This window comes from Glycine max, chromosome 16 (assembly GCF_000004515.6).
Source record: "Glycine max cultivar Williams 82 chromosome 16, Glycine_max_v4.0, whole genome shotgun sequence".
NCBI classification, from domain to species: Eukaryota; Viridiplantae; Streptophyta; class Magnoliopsida; order Fabales; family Fabaceae; genus Glycine; species Glycine max.
Genome location: NC_038252.2, coordinates 21134646 through 21150600, shown reverse-complemented (window position 1 = coordinate 21150600; position 15955 = coordinate 21134646). Strand labels below are relative to the sequence as shown.

The 15955-nt window shown below is 35.8% G+C and overlaps 1 protein-coding gene across 5 annotated transcripts in view; it reads right to left on the bottom strand.

The window, feature by feature from the left end:
• The window catches only part of LOC100818307 (DNA (cytosine-5)-methyltransferase CMT2), a 33728-nt gene that overhangs the window by 1229 nt on the left and 16544 nt on the right, over nt 1–15955 (bottom strand). For 2 of the 5 annotated variants that reach the window (XM_014768894.3, XM_014768895.3), the window contains 17 exons: nt 12418–12522; nt 12215–12334; nt 12018–12111; nt 10551–10693; nt 10378–10443; nt 10050–10292; nt 9080–9138; nt 8936–9002; nt 8517–8846; nt 4231–4302; nt 4066–4152; nt 3727–3814; nt 3255–3373; nt 3076–3177; nt 470–513; nt 307–376; nt 132–235 (listed from right to left, as the gene is read on the bottom strand). In XM_014768894.3, the coding sequence (XP_014624380.1) occupies nt 132–235; nt 307–376; nt 470–513; nt 3076–3177; nt 3255–3373; nt 3727–3814; nt 4066–4152; nt 4231–4302; nt 8517–8846; nt 8936–9002; nt 9080–9138; nt 10050–10292; nt 10378–10443; nt 10551–10693; nt 12018–12111; nt 12215–12334; nt 12418–12522 (1913 nt within the window). The remainder of the gene's footprint in view (nt 1–131; nt 236–306; nt 377–469; nt 514–3075; nt 3178–3254; nt 3374–3726; nt 3815–4065; nt 4153–4230; nt 4303–8516; nt 8847–8935; nt 9003–9079; nt 9139–10049; nt 10293–10377; nt 10444–10550; nt 10694–12017; nt 12112–12214; nt 12335–12417; nt 12523–15955) is intronic. The other 3 variants (XM_026126234.2, XM_026126235.2, XM_006599152.4) reach the window with 3 other exon arrangements.

Sequence of the window (15955 nt, the reverse complement as noted above, 5' to 3'; positions counted from 1 at the left end):
TACTATTGATTAGGGATACAACACAAAATCAAAAATTTAAAGGGGTTAAAACCAAACATTTGTATGTTTTTAGGCACTAAACATATTTAAGCCTATTTTATGTTTTTATTAAATTAAAGAATGTTTTGTACCTCTCTTTTACAGTCCCATAGAATCTATAATAATCAGGAAATCCTTGCAGCCTGGCAAATTCTCGTATAGTGAGGACTCGATCCTGCTCCGGATGTAGTACAACCTACAAGACTTTCAAATATATAAGAAATCAATTTGTGTGATTTCTTTACAAATCAAAGACCGGAGTAAGACCTGGTTATGACAACTTGGGAAGGTTAGTGCAGTAGGAAGATTCTCGTCCCACCACAACCGTGCAAATGGTCTACATATATGTGAAAATACAAATTAAAAGTCATTCAAATGTAGTAAAGAAAGAAAAATCACCAGATATACTACTCTATTGAAAAACAATCACCTCTTAGACTTCCCATGCTCAAAAGTGAAGCAATATTCTGGGACCTGAGACAGCATAGAATAATAGTCAGAGCATGTATAGATCCTTTGATTATGTTTCGCAGAAAACCTGACTGTTGGGAATAACATATTAAAGCCAATTCATTTTTTTTCCCAGCATTATCGGTATCTCCAGTTTATCATACTTCTTAAAAAATTTAGATTTATTTGTCAAAATGACTACACATTTGGCTTTTCTAGAATGAAAATAAGAATAATTTGACTTCATGCTGTTCTAGACATGAAATAAGAAACCTAAACAGAAAACCTGTTTACTTCAACTGCTTGGTGAAACCAGATACATCCAATTAAATCTTATTTTTCTTATAATAAGTGCTCATACAGATTGGTATGTGATCATGACATGTTTGGACGCTATTAATCTCTTCATAACTTCTTTCAAACTTCCTTACAAAAGCTTTAAATTTAAAACTGATAGAGCGTACATTCAAGATCAAATACATTTATATACTCCCTCCGGTCGTTTTCATAAGAACCAAATTAAAAGTTTTGTTCGGTCCTTTTAATAAAAACCAATCTCGAATGTCTCCTGCATTGTTATTTTTATTCTTCTTTTTTTTTACAACAATGCCTTTAATCATAAGCTATTTTTCTAAGTTCAATAAAGAGTAGGCGGAATACAGAGTCTAACTTTGTATATAGAGCACTTTGGGAACCTTATTTTGTCTCTTCACATGCATAACCAATAAATTTAAAGCAATAAACAATTACTGACAAGAAGAGAAAGATTAAAAGAATGAAAGGCAACAAAAACAAAGGAAAAAAGGATAATAGTACGTCTCATTACTGTGAATTTACGAAACATATAAATTTAGGATAAATTTAATACAACTAATTTCCTTAATCATTGTGAATTAATTGAGTCTTATAAAGAGGACCAAGGAATATGTTTTTATTTATGAAGGTTCTATAGTTAAAAGTTGAGTAACAGACATGTACAAAAGTTTTTATTTATGGCGTTTGGTAGGGGAGAAGTTTTTGGTTTTTCGGTCATAGGTTGAGAAACTTAGTTTGCCATGTTTGGTATGCATTTTAAACAAATAATATTCCTGAGAATGGATGTTTTCTGGAAATCTTTTAATTAGTTTCCCACAAAAACTTTCCCATGGGGCAGGTGGGAATCTTACTTTCCTGAGTTTAATTTTTCTTTTACTACTAAAAACATCATGTTATTCTTTATGAAATTATATAATGTGATAAATAATTAAAATAATCGGTAAAAATATGTATGATTCTTTGATTCCTAAGAAGTTTATCTAAAGATTCTCAATGATTAATCAAACAAATTTTATTCATTCCTAGGAATCATGATTCCTGGGCATGAAAAATCTTCTCCCCTATCAAATGCCCCCTTAGTTGTTTATGAAGGTCCCCAAATTTTTAAAACCTCTAATTTGGTCCTTCAATTCTTAAAAATGCATCAATTTGATCCCTTCCGTTAAATTGGCGTTGACGGCATTAGGATGGAAATTCCAATGGTTTCATTTGCAAATAGTGGCGGCTAAAAACCGCCACTATAATTTTTTTTCCTTTCCTTCCTCCCCAGATCTGTTTCCCCAACCGTCATAATCTCCTTCCTCCTCTTCGACGACCACCACCACAGTAAAGCCGAACACCATCTGAATGGCAGTGGAGGTGACCGGTGTGAGGTTGAATGGATACTGTCGGACAGAGCTCTCTTTGGAGCAGCAAATGCACAGCCATGTCACACGCCGCCGCAAACATGTTGCCTTTGTCGAAGGTGAGCACGACGAGGAGTTTGCCCTTCGCCCTTGCGTACGGCACCAGGCAGAGGAGCTCCTTGGTGGAGCCAGAATTGCCGAGGAGGATGAGCATGTCGCAATTGGTGAGTATTCCAATGTTGCCATGGAGAGCATCCATCGATGAGAGGAACGTCAAGCGGACGTCAAACGAGATGAGCATCTGCAAGATCTTGTGCGTTACTAGAAGCTGGATTTTCCAATGCTGGTGAAGAAGACGGTGCTGGTGGTGGCTGCTCTCCTCAAGGCAGTGTTTGTAAAAATAGGAAAAAAAATATAGCCGTGGTTTTTAGCTGCCACTATTTGCAAATGAAACTGCCGGAATTTCCATCCTAATGCCATCAATGCCAATTTGACAGAAATGACCAAAGTGATGCATTTTAAGAATTAAAGGACTAGATTGGAGCTCTTAAAAATTTGGGTACCAAATTGATTCTTTGATAAAATGAGAGAAAGGGAACTGATATTATTGTGATCTGAAAAAGTTAGAGTTAGTTACAACAGAGGTATATATAGACCTCTGACCCTCTAAACTAACACTAACAGACTTTGACTTCCTAATACTAGTGAGGTGCTGTTAGCAAAAGCTAACAGCCCTTACAAACATATAACCTGCTATCTAACACAAGGGGTGCTGTTAGCAAAAGCTAACAGCCCTTACAATCATTCTACAAAACTGTTTTCACAGTTATACAAGTACATACTCTAATATTGATAATTAATCCAATGAAGACAAATGAATGCAAATGAATATAAACCTCTTTCCAATGAAAACATAAAGACTAACCAATGGCTTTCCAGATGGTAGCAATGGATTCTCTGTCGGATGTCGTCTAACCACATTGTCAGCTCCTACAATTACACCAGGCAGATCACGGAAATTTGCGCCCTACAGTCATAATATATTTACGGGTGAACAAGGAATGAAACAAAAGTGTAATTCATGAACTTAATATAGACTACAACCTTGCGTTTTGGAATTTGACAAACACGTAGGTAGTCATCTTCAAACAAAAAGTAGGGACGGTGATCATACAATAAGGGTCTTTTCTCTGTTGTGCCATTTGATTTTGACCCAGTCATCTCTGCTCAGTGAATAACAAGGAAACAAAAGATGAGCTTGATGTTTGGTCCAAAGATCTATCGACAACACACATAAGAGAGCAATTACAAAAGGAAAAAATGCAGATAAGATGTGCAGATGAAATGACTACAAAGAAAACATAGGAAAAACAAGTGCTTATGATGAACTCAAATCAACTAAGCTTCATAACTTGAATCTGGAACAAATAAAATTCAAAACTTTTAATTTTATATTTAATATTACAGATGAATGAAGAGTCAATTATCACAGAAATGTTGCAGTTAAAAACTATACCCCATAAAAACAATTTTATGATTAGTAACAAATTATGCACAGAAAGGAAGGTGCTATTACCATACTTAGTTGATCGTATATATCTTTGAAATTCTGTTTCTGGAGGATTTTGATATGGCATTTCATCACGAGTTTCAGTGTTCATGACCTATAATATTGAATTATTTTAAAGTCGTGTGGAACACTAGTAAACATAAAGAAAAAGGTCATCTAAAGTAAGTGTTTATAGTGAGCAAGGGTATATCCACCTTAGAATCTTGGTGAGTTAAGATCACCAAGCACAAAAAAATAAATGAAGGGTACCCTTACTTTTACACTTTCAAGACAAGCTCACTTTAGAGGAGTCTGCCCAAACATAAAAAAAAAAAAAGAAAAAAGCAAATAAATGTAGAGCAGTACAGCAGGAAGATCAGAGATGGCATCTTGAATAACAGTAGCTTTCTCTAACTCACGAGGTTGCTCTTCATCATAAGCAACAACATTGCGCTGCATATAAAAGCCAAAACTAGTAAAAATATACAAGACTATTGATGAAATTATACAATTAAGCATGAGGATCAATACCTCAAACTCTGGTGGAGGCCAGTATCTGACGATAACATCATGCGTTGGCAGTGGAAATTGGGGTATAACCTGCTAGAGATTAACAATGAACAAATCATAAATGAATATAACAATTTCTTCATTTTTTAAGGTAAGCTATAAAATTTCTTCAAACCCTTGAAACTTGAGATGTATACTTTCCACACAAAACCATAGCTTTTCTAAAGGACTACTTAGTCATGTGGTCTAACAAATTTTTTTAACAGGTTACAATTTTATTACCAGTTTAATTTTTTTTTATTAACAAAATAATGTATTATATATATAAGATTAAACAGTACCAGAGGTACTGATACAAAAGAGGGATTTACAGTCCTTATATCTAGACACCAGCACTGAATGGTATTCTAGATACTAGGAGAACATCTAGTTGTTCTATTTGTATCACCCATTACATATACAAAAGCCTTGTCTAATGTTGCTTGACCATTGATTTAGATGAATTGAGAAGTCTTTCTCAAAATGTCTAAGCCAAGTCCAGGTCAAGAAAATAGCTTCATCAAACAATCTATTAATATCAAATTCTGCATTTGAAAACAACATTCTGTTTCTAAACTTCCAAATAGCCCATGTTACCGCTAGCCACCAATATCTCCACCTCTTTCCCCTTACTCCTTTTATCTGAATAGTGATATGCTGAAGGAAATGCTGTACAGGTCTGAGAGGAAAGGCGCTTTTAATATTCAGCCAAGATATTGATTCCCACCAGATTGGTTGGATCTTGCTGCAGTGGAAAAAAAAGATGGGAGACCTCCTCCTCAGCATCTCTGCAAAAAGGGCAACGCATGTCCTGAATCTGCAATTGTCGCCTGTGAAGATTCCTTTTTGTTGGTAGTCTATCCTTTAACAACCTCCAAGCAAACACCGAAATCTTACTAGGGATTTTTATCTTCCATAATTCCATACACCATTCTTCTTGCTGGCCTGTTGCAGTAGCCTCCCATATCAGCTTATAAGCGCTGCGTGTCGAATAATTCCCTGATTGATCTCCTAACCATACCCACTCGTCAGATCCATGCTGCTGAATAACCATACCTTCTATGTCCCTTAGGAAATTGATGGCTGCTTCAATTTCATTATCAAACATCGACCCTCTCCAAGTGAATTGCCACTCCCATCCTGAATCTTTATGATGTCCCAGCTTGTTAATGGTTTGATTCTGCTGTGATGATATTTGGTACAATCTAGGGTATCACTCTGCTAGTGTTTGCTGATGCTGGCTCCACTTATCTTCCCAGAATCTTATTTTGTCCCCGCCTACCACCTTCCATCTCATGTTGCTTTGAATCATGTCTCCCTGATTTGGAATATTGAATGATTGCTTTAAATCTCTCCACCACACAGATTGCTTTGCTGCCCTCCCTGCTTCATGAAGACTCCTCCATCCACCATATTTTGACTCTAAAACTCGGGTCCAAAGGTCCCCTTTTTCTTGCATCATGTTCCATTTCCACTTGCCAAGTAATGCGAGATTAAAGGCGTCAATATCCTTAATCCCCAGACCTCCTTTTTCTTTTGGCAAGCAAACTTGGTCCCATTTAATCCAAGCAATCTTTTTATGGTCTGTTCCACCACCCCATAAAAAACTGCGTTGAATCCTTTTTAATTTTTCCTGCACTGATTTTGGAATCCTGAAAAAAGACAAAAAATAAATTGGAATTGATGTTAGTGCAGCCTGAATTAGAGTCACTCTCTACCGTGTGCTGCTTGGAAGCATTGCCACCCTTCTTTGTCTTTCTCTTTTCCGCTTCTCTCTCTCTGTAACCAGTAGCCTTGCTGTCACACTGCCATCTCCAGCCTCAAGGAATGTCTCTTCGATCCCAATATCGGAAACAACACCATGCTCAGGCGGCTTGTTGCCAGTGTCATCTTCCTCCACGAAAATTACTTCAAGGAAGCCCTCAAACACACCAATGGCAGTGGAACCATGGAAATATAAAATTTCCCCCCTTCTTTGTTTTGATAGAGAGAGAAAAGGGGCTCTATTTATTTGCACTTGCGTTTGTGTTTTTTTTTTTTTTTTCAGGCATGCATTGAATGCTCAGATCTTCATTAAGATACACAGGTCAGATTATGCCGAGCAGCAGCTATGAATCATGATGCAGATTGATGAGGGGTGAAGAGGAAGTGAGGGAGTGCAATTGGGAGGCCACTAGATGCAAAGACCCTGTCATAGTTGCAATAGCAATGGTCTTTGGCCAGAGAGGAGCGGAAGCAGAAAAGAGGAAAGAAAAAGAAGGGTGGCAAAGCCTTCTGGTGATGGTGCACAGACAAGAAAGGAAAGAGAGAGGCAAAGAGAAAAAGAGAGGGAGAGAACAACGTGCCAAAGGGCAAAATGGACAATTTGTAAACTAATTTTTATTGCAGAAAATTGATAGTTGCAAGTAACTCATTTGCATCGTTCAATATCTTATTAATAAATCTATTAGTCAAGAGTTACTTGTCCACCATAAACCATATGACTCAGTGGACCACCTTAGCCATCTGTGTGAATATTGTATTGAGATCAGTCTATTACTGCAATATCTTGGGTATTAGCTATTCTAAGTAAATCATTTAATTTGACAACTGTCAATTGACATCTGTCTTAAGCCTTGGGTTAGTTAGAGCCGATATAACTAACCTTACATAACAGTTATACACTTGGGAATGAAATCATTTTTTTGTTCTAGAATTATTCTCTAAACTTTCTTTGAACCATTTATATGGTATATTGAGCTTGACGATACAAAGTTACAAACATGGCCAAAAGCGATCCTTCTCCTCCTCATTCCACTGCACCTATCACCTTCTTGCACACCATTTCAGAAAAACTTAAATGATAAAAACTTCCTGTTATGGAGCCAACAAGTATAGCCCGTAACAAAGCTCACAGGCTTCAGCATTTTCTCATTTGTCAAAGTATTCCAATGCAATTCACCAGTGAAAGCAATCATGGTGCTGGAATTGTTAATCCTTCATATACTCTTGGGAGCAACTGGATCAAGTACTTCTTCCGTGGCTCCAATCATCTCCCTCGAGCTTGATTTTGTCGCACGTTATTGGAAGTGTGCATTCTTATCAATTGTGAGAGGAAATTCATGATCACTTTCTGAAATTAAATCATGCAAAAGCTTGCCAGTTACGCTCTACAACTCGCAAAACCAAATTGGTTTCAGAATTCATGTTACGGATTGAAGCCATAGCTGATTCGTTAGCCTCTATTGGAGATTTGATTACACCTCAAGAATACATTGATGTGATTCTTGAAGGTTTACCTCAAGATTATGGTTTTGTTATCTCGGTGATTGAGAGCAAGTTTGAACCACTTCTGATCAAAGAAGTAGAACTAGAAGCTCTTCTCACATTTACCTCAAGAATCCATTTTTTTCACATGCTCTTTTTTAAAAAGCTGAATATGAAAGCTTAACTCATGCCACTACCAAAATCACCTCGATATAGGCTCTATTGTCTAAACTTGCCATCCATCACTCACTTCCTTGCATTTTCTGTGAAATCATGAGCACTATGGCCCTGGTTCTTAATCCCGTGTTGCACACCTCATCTAACGCATAGAACAAAATTTCAAGAGGGACTAATTGGTTAGATATTGTTAAGATGTCCCGGGTTGGCTAAAAATAAGGCTAGAATGCTCCTAAGAGATGTGCAGTCCTCCTTTTAGCTAGTTTTTAGGAGCAAAATAAGCCCAATCTGTTTCTAATATAGTATCAAAGCCAATCTGATCTCAATGTTGGACAACTCACAAATGTCCAGTCCTACCACAAAATTCACACTCCATATGTCTAGTCCTAGGGGTAAAAATATGGCTAGAATACTACATATAAAACATGGGCAACCTTTCTTCCTTGAGCTAGCTAAAAAAATTAAAAAATTAAGAAAAGACTCATGTAACATTTTAGATACCAGTAGTAGGTCGAGAAAGGCTAAAAAAAATGAAACCATTAAAATGGAATTAGATCTCTATGAATAATTATATTCTGATAGAACACAATGGCATAATTTGGTCCATGTAGGTGAACCTACCCAATGGAAAAAAACTTTGGTTGTTGTCATTAAGGTTTAATAAATGAATGTTATATATGACAACAGTTAACGCAAGCTGTTGAAGACATCGATCGAGAGAGGCATATGCTTTCCCATAAATATGGATGGATTAACATAGACAATCTTTGAAAGAGATATTAAGAGAGATGTTTGTATTCAGTTGTACATATCAACTTTATCTAGCACCAAATTTTAAAACTGACCTCACTTGGATGAGCACCCCACAAGAAAACACGCAACCGAAATTGGGGAAGACCATAACACCCAGCAGCAATGATTCCCAACCTTGCTTGGTAGTTCATATGTACCAAACGACTCAATGCATATCTTCCAAGCGAACCCTTGTCAAATCTCAATATGTCAACCACATTTTCCATTAAAACATACCTAGGCTTCAAAAATTTCACCATGTCCATGAAAATCACAATCTGACGATTCCTTTCATCATCTAATGGTGATGCACAGTTTCGAAAGCGATTATATCCACTTATTCCTTGACAAGGAGGACCCCCACAAATGACATCAACTTCACCCTGAAATAATTTTAAGCAGCAGCTCTATTTAAAATGCAAAATCCATCAAGATATTACCATATCTATTCTATACTATAAATAATACTTACAGGAAGAGGCAAGATATTTGATTTCATCCCTTTCCTCACAAAATCCTGCATGCTTTCCTTACACTTGCTACAAATATAAATAAGTACCGATGCTCTGAGAATATTTAATACCATTAATCACACTGAATATCGAGAAATACATACCTTAAGCTTTTAATTGGTTCCCATGTGTCTTCACTTGCACTGTAACCCTTCCAATGCACCTATGAAACAACCGTGGTAATGCAATCATCACCAATTTATGAACCAAAACATTATTAGAGATTCAATAGGGTAAAATATGGGTAAATGATAAGAAAGTAAAGGAACAATTTTTCCTGTTAAAGGGGCAGATGTTATGAACTTGGTAGTACTAAAATTGGAAATCTTTGACCATGAGAAAAATCTACAAAATGAAGCCTGCCGGGGCTCTTATTACAGCTAGTAGTATCCTAAAATTCAAAAAAAGCAAATGGATCTGAGCTTTGTGAAAAAAAGGATGATTTTATTGAAGCCCAAACATTCTATTCCACTTATGTGAACAGAAAAACTGAAGGTAATGAAAACCCATGCTTTAATTTTCACTAATATTAATTACAAAAAGGGTTAACTAAGATTTTAGTCCCTAAACTTTTTCAAAATTCAGTTTTTAGTGCCTGAACAAAAGTTTAGGTCCCTCAACTTTTTTCTGTTAAGGTTTTTCGTCATTGAACAAAAGTTTGACTGGTCAAGGTCCCTAAGCTTTTTAAAAATTCAGTTTTTTCTTTAATCCTTAAACAAAAGTTTGAACTCCATTTATTTATTTACAAACATTTACTATAAATGGTTCCCATACTTTGTTTTGCCATCAAAATGAATTTACAACCCATCACTCAACTTCCTTTTGTCTTTTATTGATGGAGGCACGACACGAGCTTTCAAACTTTTATGCTTTTTTAGAATCCACAATAATTATCTCTTAATTAGAGAATTATGTAAATAGCTAATATAATTGAATTTGACAAAATTGCAAGTACTAGTCATTTGAGGGTCACATGACTATCACTATCTAAGAGCAAGTAAGCAAATATGTCTACAATATGGTTTTAAAGAGACAAAAAAATGAATACTCAAAAGTTGACATTGGATTTATTACCTTCAAATATAGACCACGTTTGCCAGTTTCATTGGGATCACCAAAACAAATATCAACTAACTTAGAAACTTCAAGTTCACCATCAGAAATTTCGTGAACTTCAGAATTCCCTCGTTTCTTTGCTCCTGAAGAATTGGATCGAAATGGAAGTTTTCTTTCTGTGCTGCTGACATTATACCGTTTGCATAGCTTTTCCCACGCCTTCAATAGTTCCAGAAAGTCCTCGGCAGATTCATTTCGCACCTATACAATGAAGGAATATATTATCTCTGATGTGGAAAGTTACCATCAAATATCTTTATTGTAGCAGAAGATTGTCAGCACTCACATGGGTGTCCGAATGGTTTAGTTTCAAGCTTTCACCAGCAGACCTATCACTATCAACAGCCCATCTCTGAGCAAAACACCAACCAAAGCAAGATCAATGTATCATAGATGATATTTAATGGAATTCATAAATAGTAAGAATTTCATTAAAGAAAACGATTTTATCTATAATACCGTGACAAGGTTAACTGATGCAGTTTTGGCACCTAAGCACAATCCAGTTGACATGCCACCACACCCAGAATAGAGATCTAGTAATGCTAATTCTGTCTTGTTCAACTCAGAACAGGGTTGACTCTCAGTTACTGTAGAGGCATCTGTTGAGAGACTCTCAAGAACAGAAGGTGGTGATAACTCATTAGTCTTAACAGGATTATTTAAGGCAGTATATTGACACTTAATAGATATAATCTTAAAAGAAACAGAACATATATTTGAAGAACATCGTTGGAACAGTTCAAGGCAGCTAACATTGATTGCATACGAACAAATGAAACTTAGAAGCGAAGTATTAAATATCCATACTTGTTAACACTGTCAACATTCATTGCTATCTTGAGAGAATCTAGCCCTCATTGCAGACCTTTTTCATCAACTGTCCAGCCTTTGTTGCGGACACATGATTGGTAAAATGTGTGAAACCCAATCCACTCAACCAATATCTCACCAGAGCATGACTATCAGTCACCTCATACCCATTTGGTAGAGCCCACATTATATTTTAAAAGGGTTTATATATTTATGGTAAGCTTAAATCTTAGTTAACTTTAGCTTGAGGGGAATTGTTAAAACATCTCATAATATCAATATTATATCTTAAACTAATTTAGAGTATGATAAGTTCTGTATTAATGGTACTTGCAAATCACAAGAGGAGACGACCGCAAGATAGGGAAGAGATATTAGCCAAGAGCCGAGGCTCTCAAAGCAAGAGAGAGGATCTCTCTGCTCCCAAATTCCACTAAGGATCCCAATGGATGCCCTGAATCATCATTACAGAATCATATATAACAGAATGTCAGAATGTGCTCTCACACACACACACACTCCACTAACTAACTGTCTGAGGTGAGTTTCCTAATCTGCCCTCCCTACTCACACTTACAAACAACTAACAGAGACTCACTTGGGTTTGGGCCTACACTGATAAACCTTAATGGGCTTATCCCATCTAGAGGAGGCAAGGTTCCTATCAGAGTATCATAGAAATTATCTCTCAGGATTATTTCCTACTTTCCATGTTTTATAATATTCTGTACTTTGTTTGCTTATTGAGATTATTACTGTAAATAAGGATGAGTATTTAAGGCTTTATTAACACTTTACATCTTATTGAAAATCATCATAGTTTAGTATACAAAAAATTATCATTAAAAGTCTCTTTTCTCTTTATTATCTCCTTTATTTCTAAAACACCAAAATATCAACAAAGGGATAGATGGATTTTATGCATGAAAATGCCAAAATAGATGTCAGAAGCATGCATACAGAAGCTGTCACCTACTGCTAAAAGTAAATTTTGTTACAAGTTTTAAGGCTCCCCAGCCCCCTATTTCCTTCTCCAGTGATAGATCAAACAAGACAAATAAACAGATATAGAAACTGATGACAAAAAGCATCTTGGGCTCCTTAATAACAAACCTGTAGGTATGTTGCGGAATGTAGAATAATCCACGCAATATTCCATGTCATAATAGAAGTCAGATGATGAAATTGAAGCCAACTTCAGACCAACCTGCAACAAGTCGCCCACAAAAAAATTGGCTGTCAGTATATACTGTATACAAATACTGATGTATAAACAAATTAAGAAAGACCCTAACCAAGATTTGTCATACCCTAGGCGTTATATGTGTGACATTAGCTTTTCCCATTATGCAATCTATTAAGTTATCGTTCATTATTGCTGAATAAAATACACGCCTCTTATCATGAAAACCACCTTCGTCTTGGACAACCTGAAAATCAAATGGAAGCAACAGTTACAATGGCATATCCTTTGACATGACTAGATAAATATCATGACATACTCAGTACTCACTGTATCTTGAATTCTGTAAAACCATTGGACTCGGAAATAATTTTGACCATCAGTTGTTTGGAAAAATTCAATAATCTTGCCAACATGTTTTTCTTCTCCTTCACCCTGTAAGAATTACTCAAGGTGTAAGTAAAAATTGCTCTCATTATGTTCACATGAGATTTTGAAGTTCACAGATGTCACTGACATCCACATGTTACTCACCTGCTCAACAATAGATAGCAGAAAGATTAATATAATTAGTCATATTCACATGCATGTTATGATGATGGTCTCAAAACAATTTATATCTTCCAATTAATGGCTGGAAACTCAACGTCAGTAAGATGTAAGAAGTTTCTAGCAATTTCATGGCAAATATCTTATGGATAAGAATCTACAGCAGGGGCGGACCCTTTTTTCTGAGGGGGATTATATTGATGAAAATATATATTAAAAAATTTATACAATGAGTATAGCCAATAACAAAAAGGTTTATAATGATTAGTACTTATATAAAATACAAATTAACTATTTCATTGGGAGAAAATGGAGTGAATAGGCAATTTAGTCCTTGAGATTGTACCCATTTTGCATATTAGTCCCTAACTTAATATTAAATTCAAAATAGTCCTTATCTTTGCATAAGTGTTGCAAAATAATTCTTCCGTTAAATTTTAAAGTAACGCTGTTAGTGAAGTCAATTTTAGTGTCACGTGGACTATCCAACGTGGCACTAAAGGATGACATGGCATGACACGTGTACGTGCCTCTTAAAATATGTCACGTCATTTGATGATAACAAAACAAGTAAATAGGCAATTTAGTCCCTGACTTTGTACCCCTGTTGCATATTAGTCCCTAACTTAATGAAAAATTTAAAATAATCCCTATCTTTTGCATAAGTATTGCAAAATAGTCCTTCCGTTAAATTTGATGATGATAGAATGAGTGGCTTCTTCAAATTTGATGGTTCTGAACCAATTGAGGCATATATACGAAAAAGAATCCACACACACTTGCACAAATAAAAAGAACCAAAAATTCACAGCAACAACCTTATCTCTGTAGCCGTCAACACCAATGGGCGAGGTATGCATAACCATTCTCTTTTCCTCTTTTTTTTCTTCAATTACCATCAATGTATCATTCTGAGTTTTGATTTTTTTGTGTTTTGAATAGGAAGAGAAAAAACCAGAGGAAAACAAAGTGGAGGAGAAAAAAGCAGAGAAAGAAGAAAAGAAAGAAGAAGAGAAAAAACCAGAGGAATCAAAAGATGACAAGGAATCCAAGAAGGAATCTGTGCCGCCAGAAATCATGCAAGACACAACCTTTGCAATGCATGGACACTTTAAGCACGATTTCTGACATCTTTTAAGTTAGGGACTATTTTGCAACACTTATGCAAAAGATATGGACTATTTTAAATTTTTCATTAAGTTAGGGACTAATATGCAACAGAGGTACAAAGTCAGGGACTAAATTGCTTATTTACTCGTTTTGTTATCATCAAATGACATGGCTTCTTTTAGGAGGCACGTCCACGTGTCATGCCACGTCATCCTTTAGTGTCACGTTTGATAGTCCACGTGGCACTAAAATTGACCTCACTAATGGCGTTACTTTAAAATTTAACGGAAGGACTATTTTGTAACACTTATGCAAAGATAGGGACTATTTTGAATTTAACATTAAGTTAGGGACTAATATGCAAAATGGGTACAATCTCAGGGACTAAATTGCTTATTCACTTGGAGAAAATGATAAGAGGAAGCCCTAATAAAGTAGCATGGTAAAATATCTTTAGAAGGGGCTAGTCTCTTTCATTTTTTGTCATGTCAAGCAGTAGTTTTTTATAAAATGGAGGAGACAATTAAATAAAATATATTTATGATAGTTTTTTTTTTTGGTTAGCCATTCTTATACCACATTGAATCACCCTTTGATAACAAACCTTTTACTCTTATCCATCATCCATTACAAAAAAAAAAAAGATTATTTGAGAAAATCCAGAAAGGAAAAATGTACATGCACCCTAGAAATCTATTTACATCATTTTAAAGTGATTACACCATGAAGCTTCAAATAGTCATTTTCATTTCCAGCTAAATGGAAATCATTCATTGCATCATTTATATATGTTCATGTATACATGTGATGGGACAACCTCTCATTAGTCCATGTCATTTAAAACAAATGAAATACAAGTACACACACACATGTATATGTATATAGGTATGTATGTATGCATGTATATAGGAGCTATCCCTAACCTAGAAGAATCTTTACATTAGGGTCCATTGCAAGGATAGTAGTCAAGCATACTTGTCTCCTCAAGAATGTCCAATGCATACATACATTAAGTAATAGCAACCCTAGAACGAGACTGGGCAACCTCAGTTCCCAAGAAGTATTTGAGAGGCCCCAAATATTTTGTTTGAAACTGATGAAATAGATAGTCTTTGAGGCTACAGATTTCAGGTTCATCATCACCAGTGATGACAATGTCATTGATATAGACAACAAGATAAAGGAGGAAAGTGAGTGAAGAAGATAAAATGGTCAGCCTCACATTGTCATGCCAAAATGTAGCAATGCAATGCCAAATTGTAGCAATGCAAAACTGATATGCCCAAACTAAGCCCAAGGGGACTATTTTAAACCAGAGAGAATGTCACAATCAGCAAACAAGGGGAGATTTTCCAGTGGTAGTGAAGCAAGAAGGTTGGTCCCATATAAACCTCTTCCTATAATGCATCATGCAAAAAGACATTTTTAATGTCTGATTGGCGGAGAGACCAATGACAACATGGCAAGAAAAAGACAAATCAAAGTGATTTTTGCAACTGAAGAAAAAGTGTCCCTACAGTCGAGGCCAAAATCTACTTATATCCCTTAGCAACAAGGTGGACCGTTATACAATTAGAACAAACTAGATGTTCTCCTAATATCTAGAATATCATTCATCTCTGGTGTCTAGATATAAGGACTGTATATCCCTTTTGTATTAGTACCTCTGATACTGTTTTAATACTATATATATAATAATTTATTTTGCTGATAAAAAAAAATCAATATTGCCATCTTGCCCAATATTCACTGTATAGACCCATTGACAACCAACAATGGCCCTACCAGGAGGTACGCGAACAAGCTCCCAAGTGTCACTAGAGTGTATGGCAAACATTTCATCCATTATAGCATGTTACATGTCACCAACAGGGATCAGCCACGGCTTGACTTGTAAATATGGGAATGGACATAGAATCCAAAGAAGAAATAAGAGAGAGAGAATTGAGAGATAAATGATCATAATTTAAAGTAGAAGCATAAAGAGGATTAGAATTGCAAGAGGACCAAATACCTTTGCATAACAAAATTGGAAGTTCAAGTGTATGTGACATACTCAGAGGGGTTAGTTGAGGAAGGAAAAGAGTCTAGAGGATCAAAGGAAGGAAACACAGGTTGAGGGTAAGACCAACACTAGTAAGTGATTAAAGGAAACATGTAGGCAACAATTGGAGCTAGGGTAACAAAAAGGAATAGAGGGAACAATTGG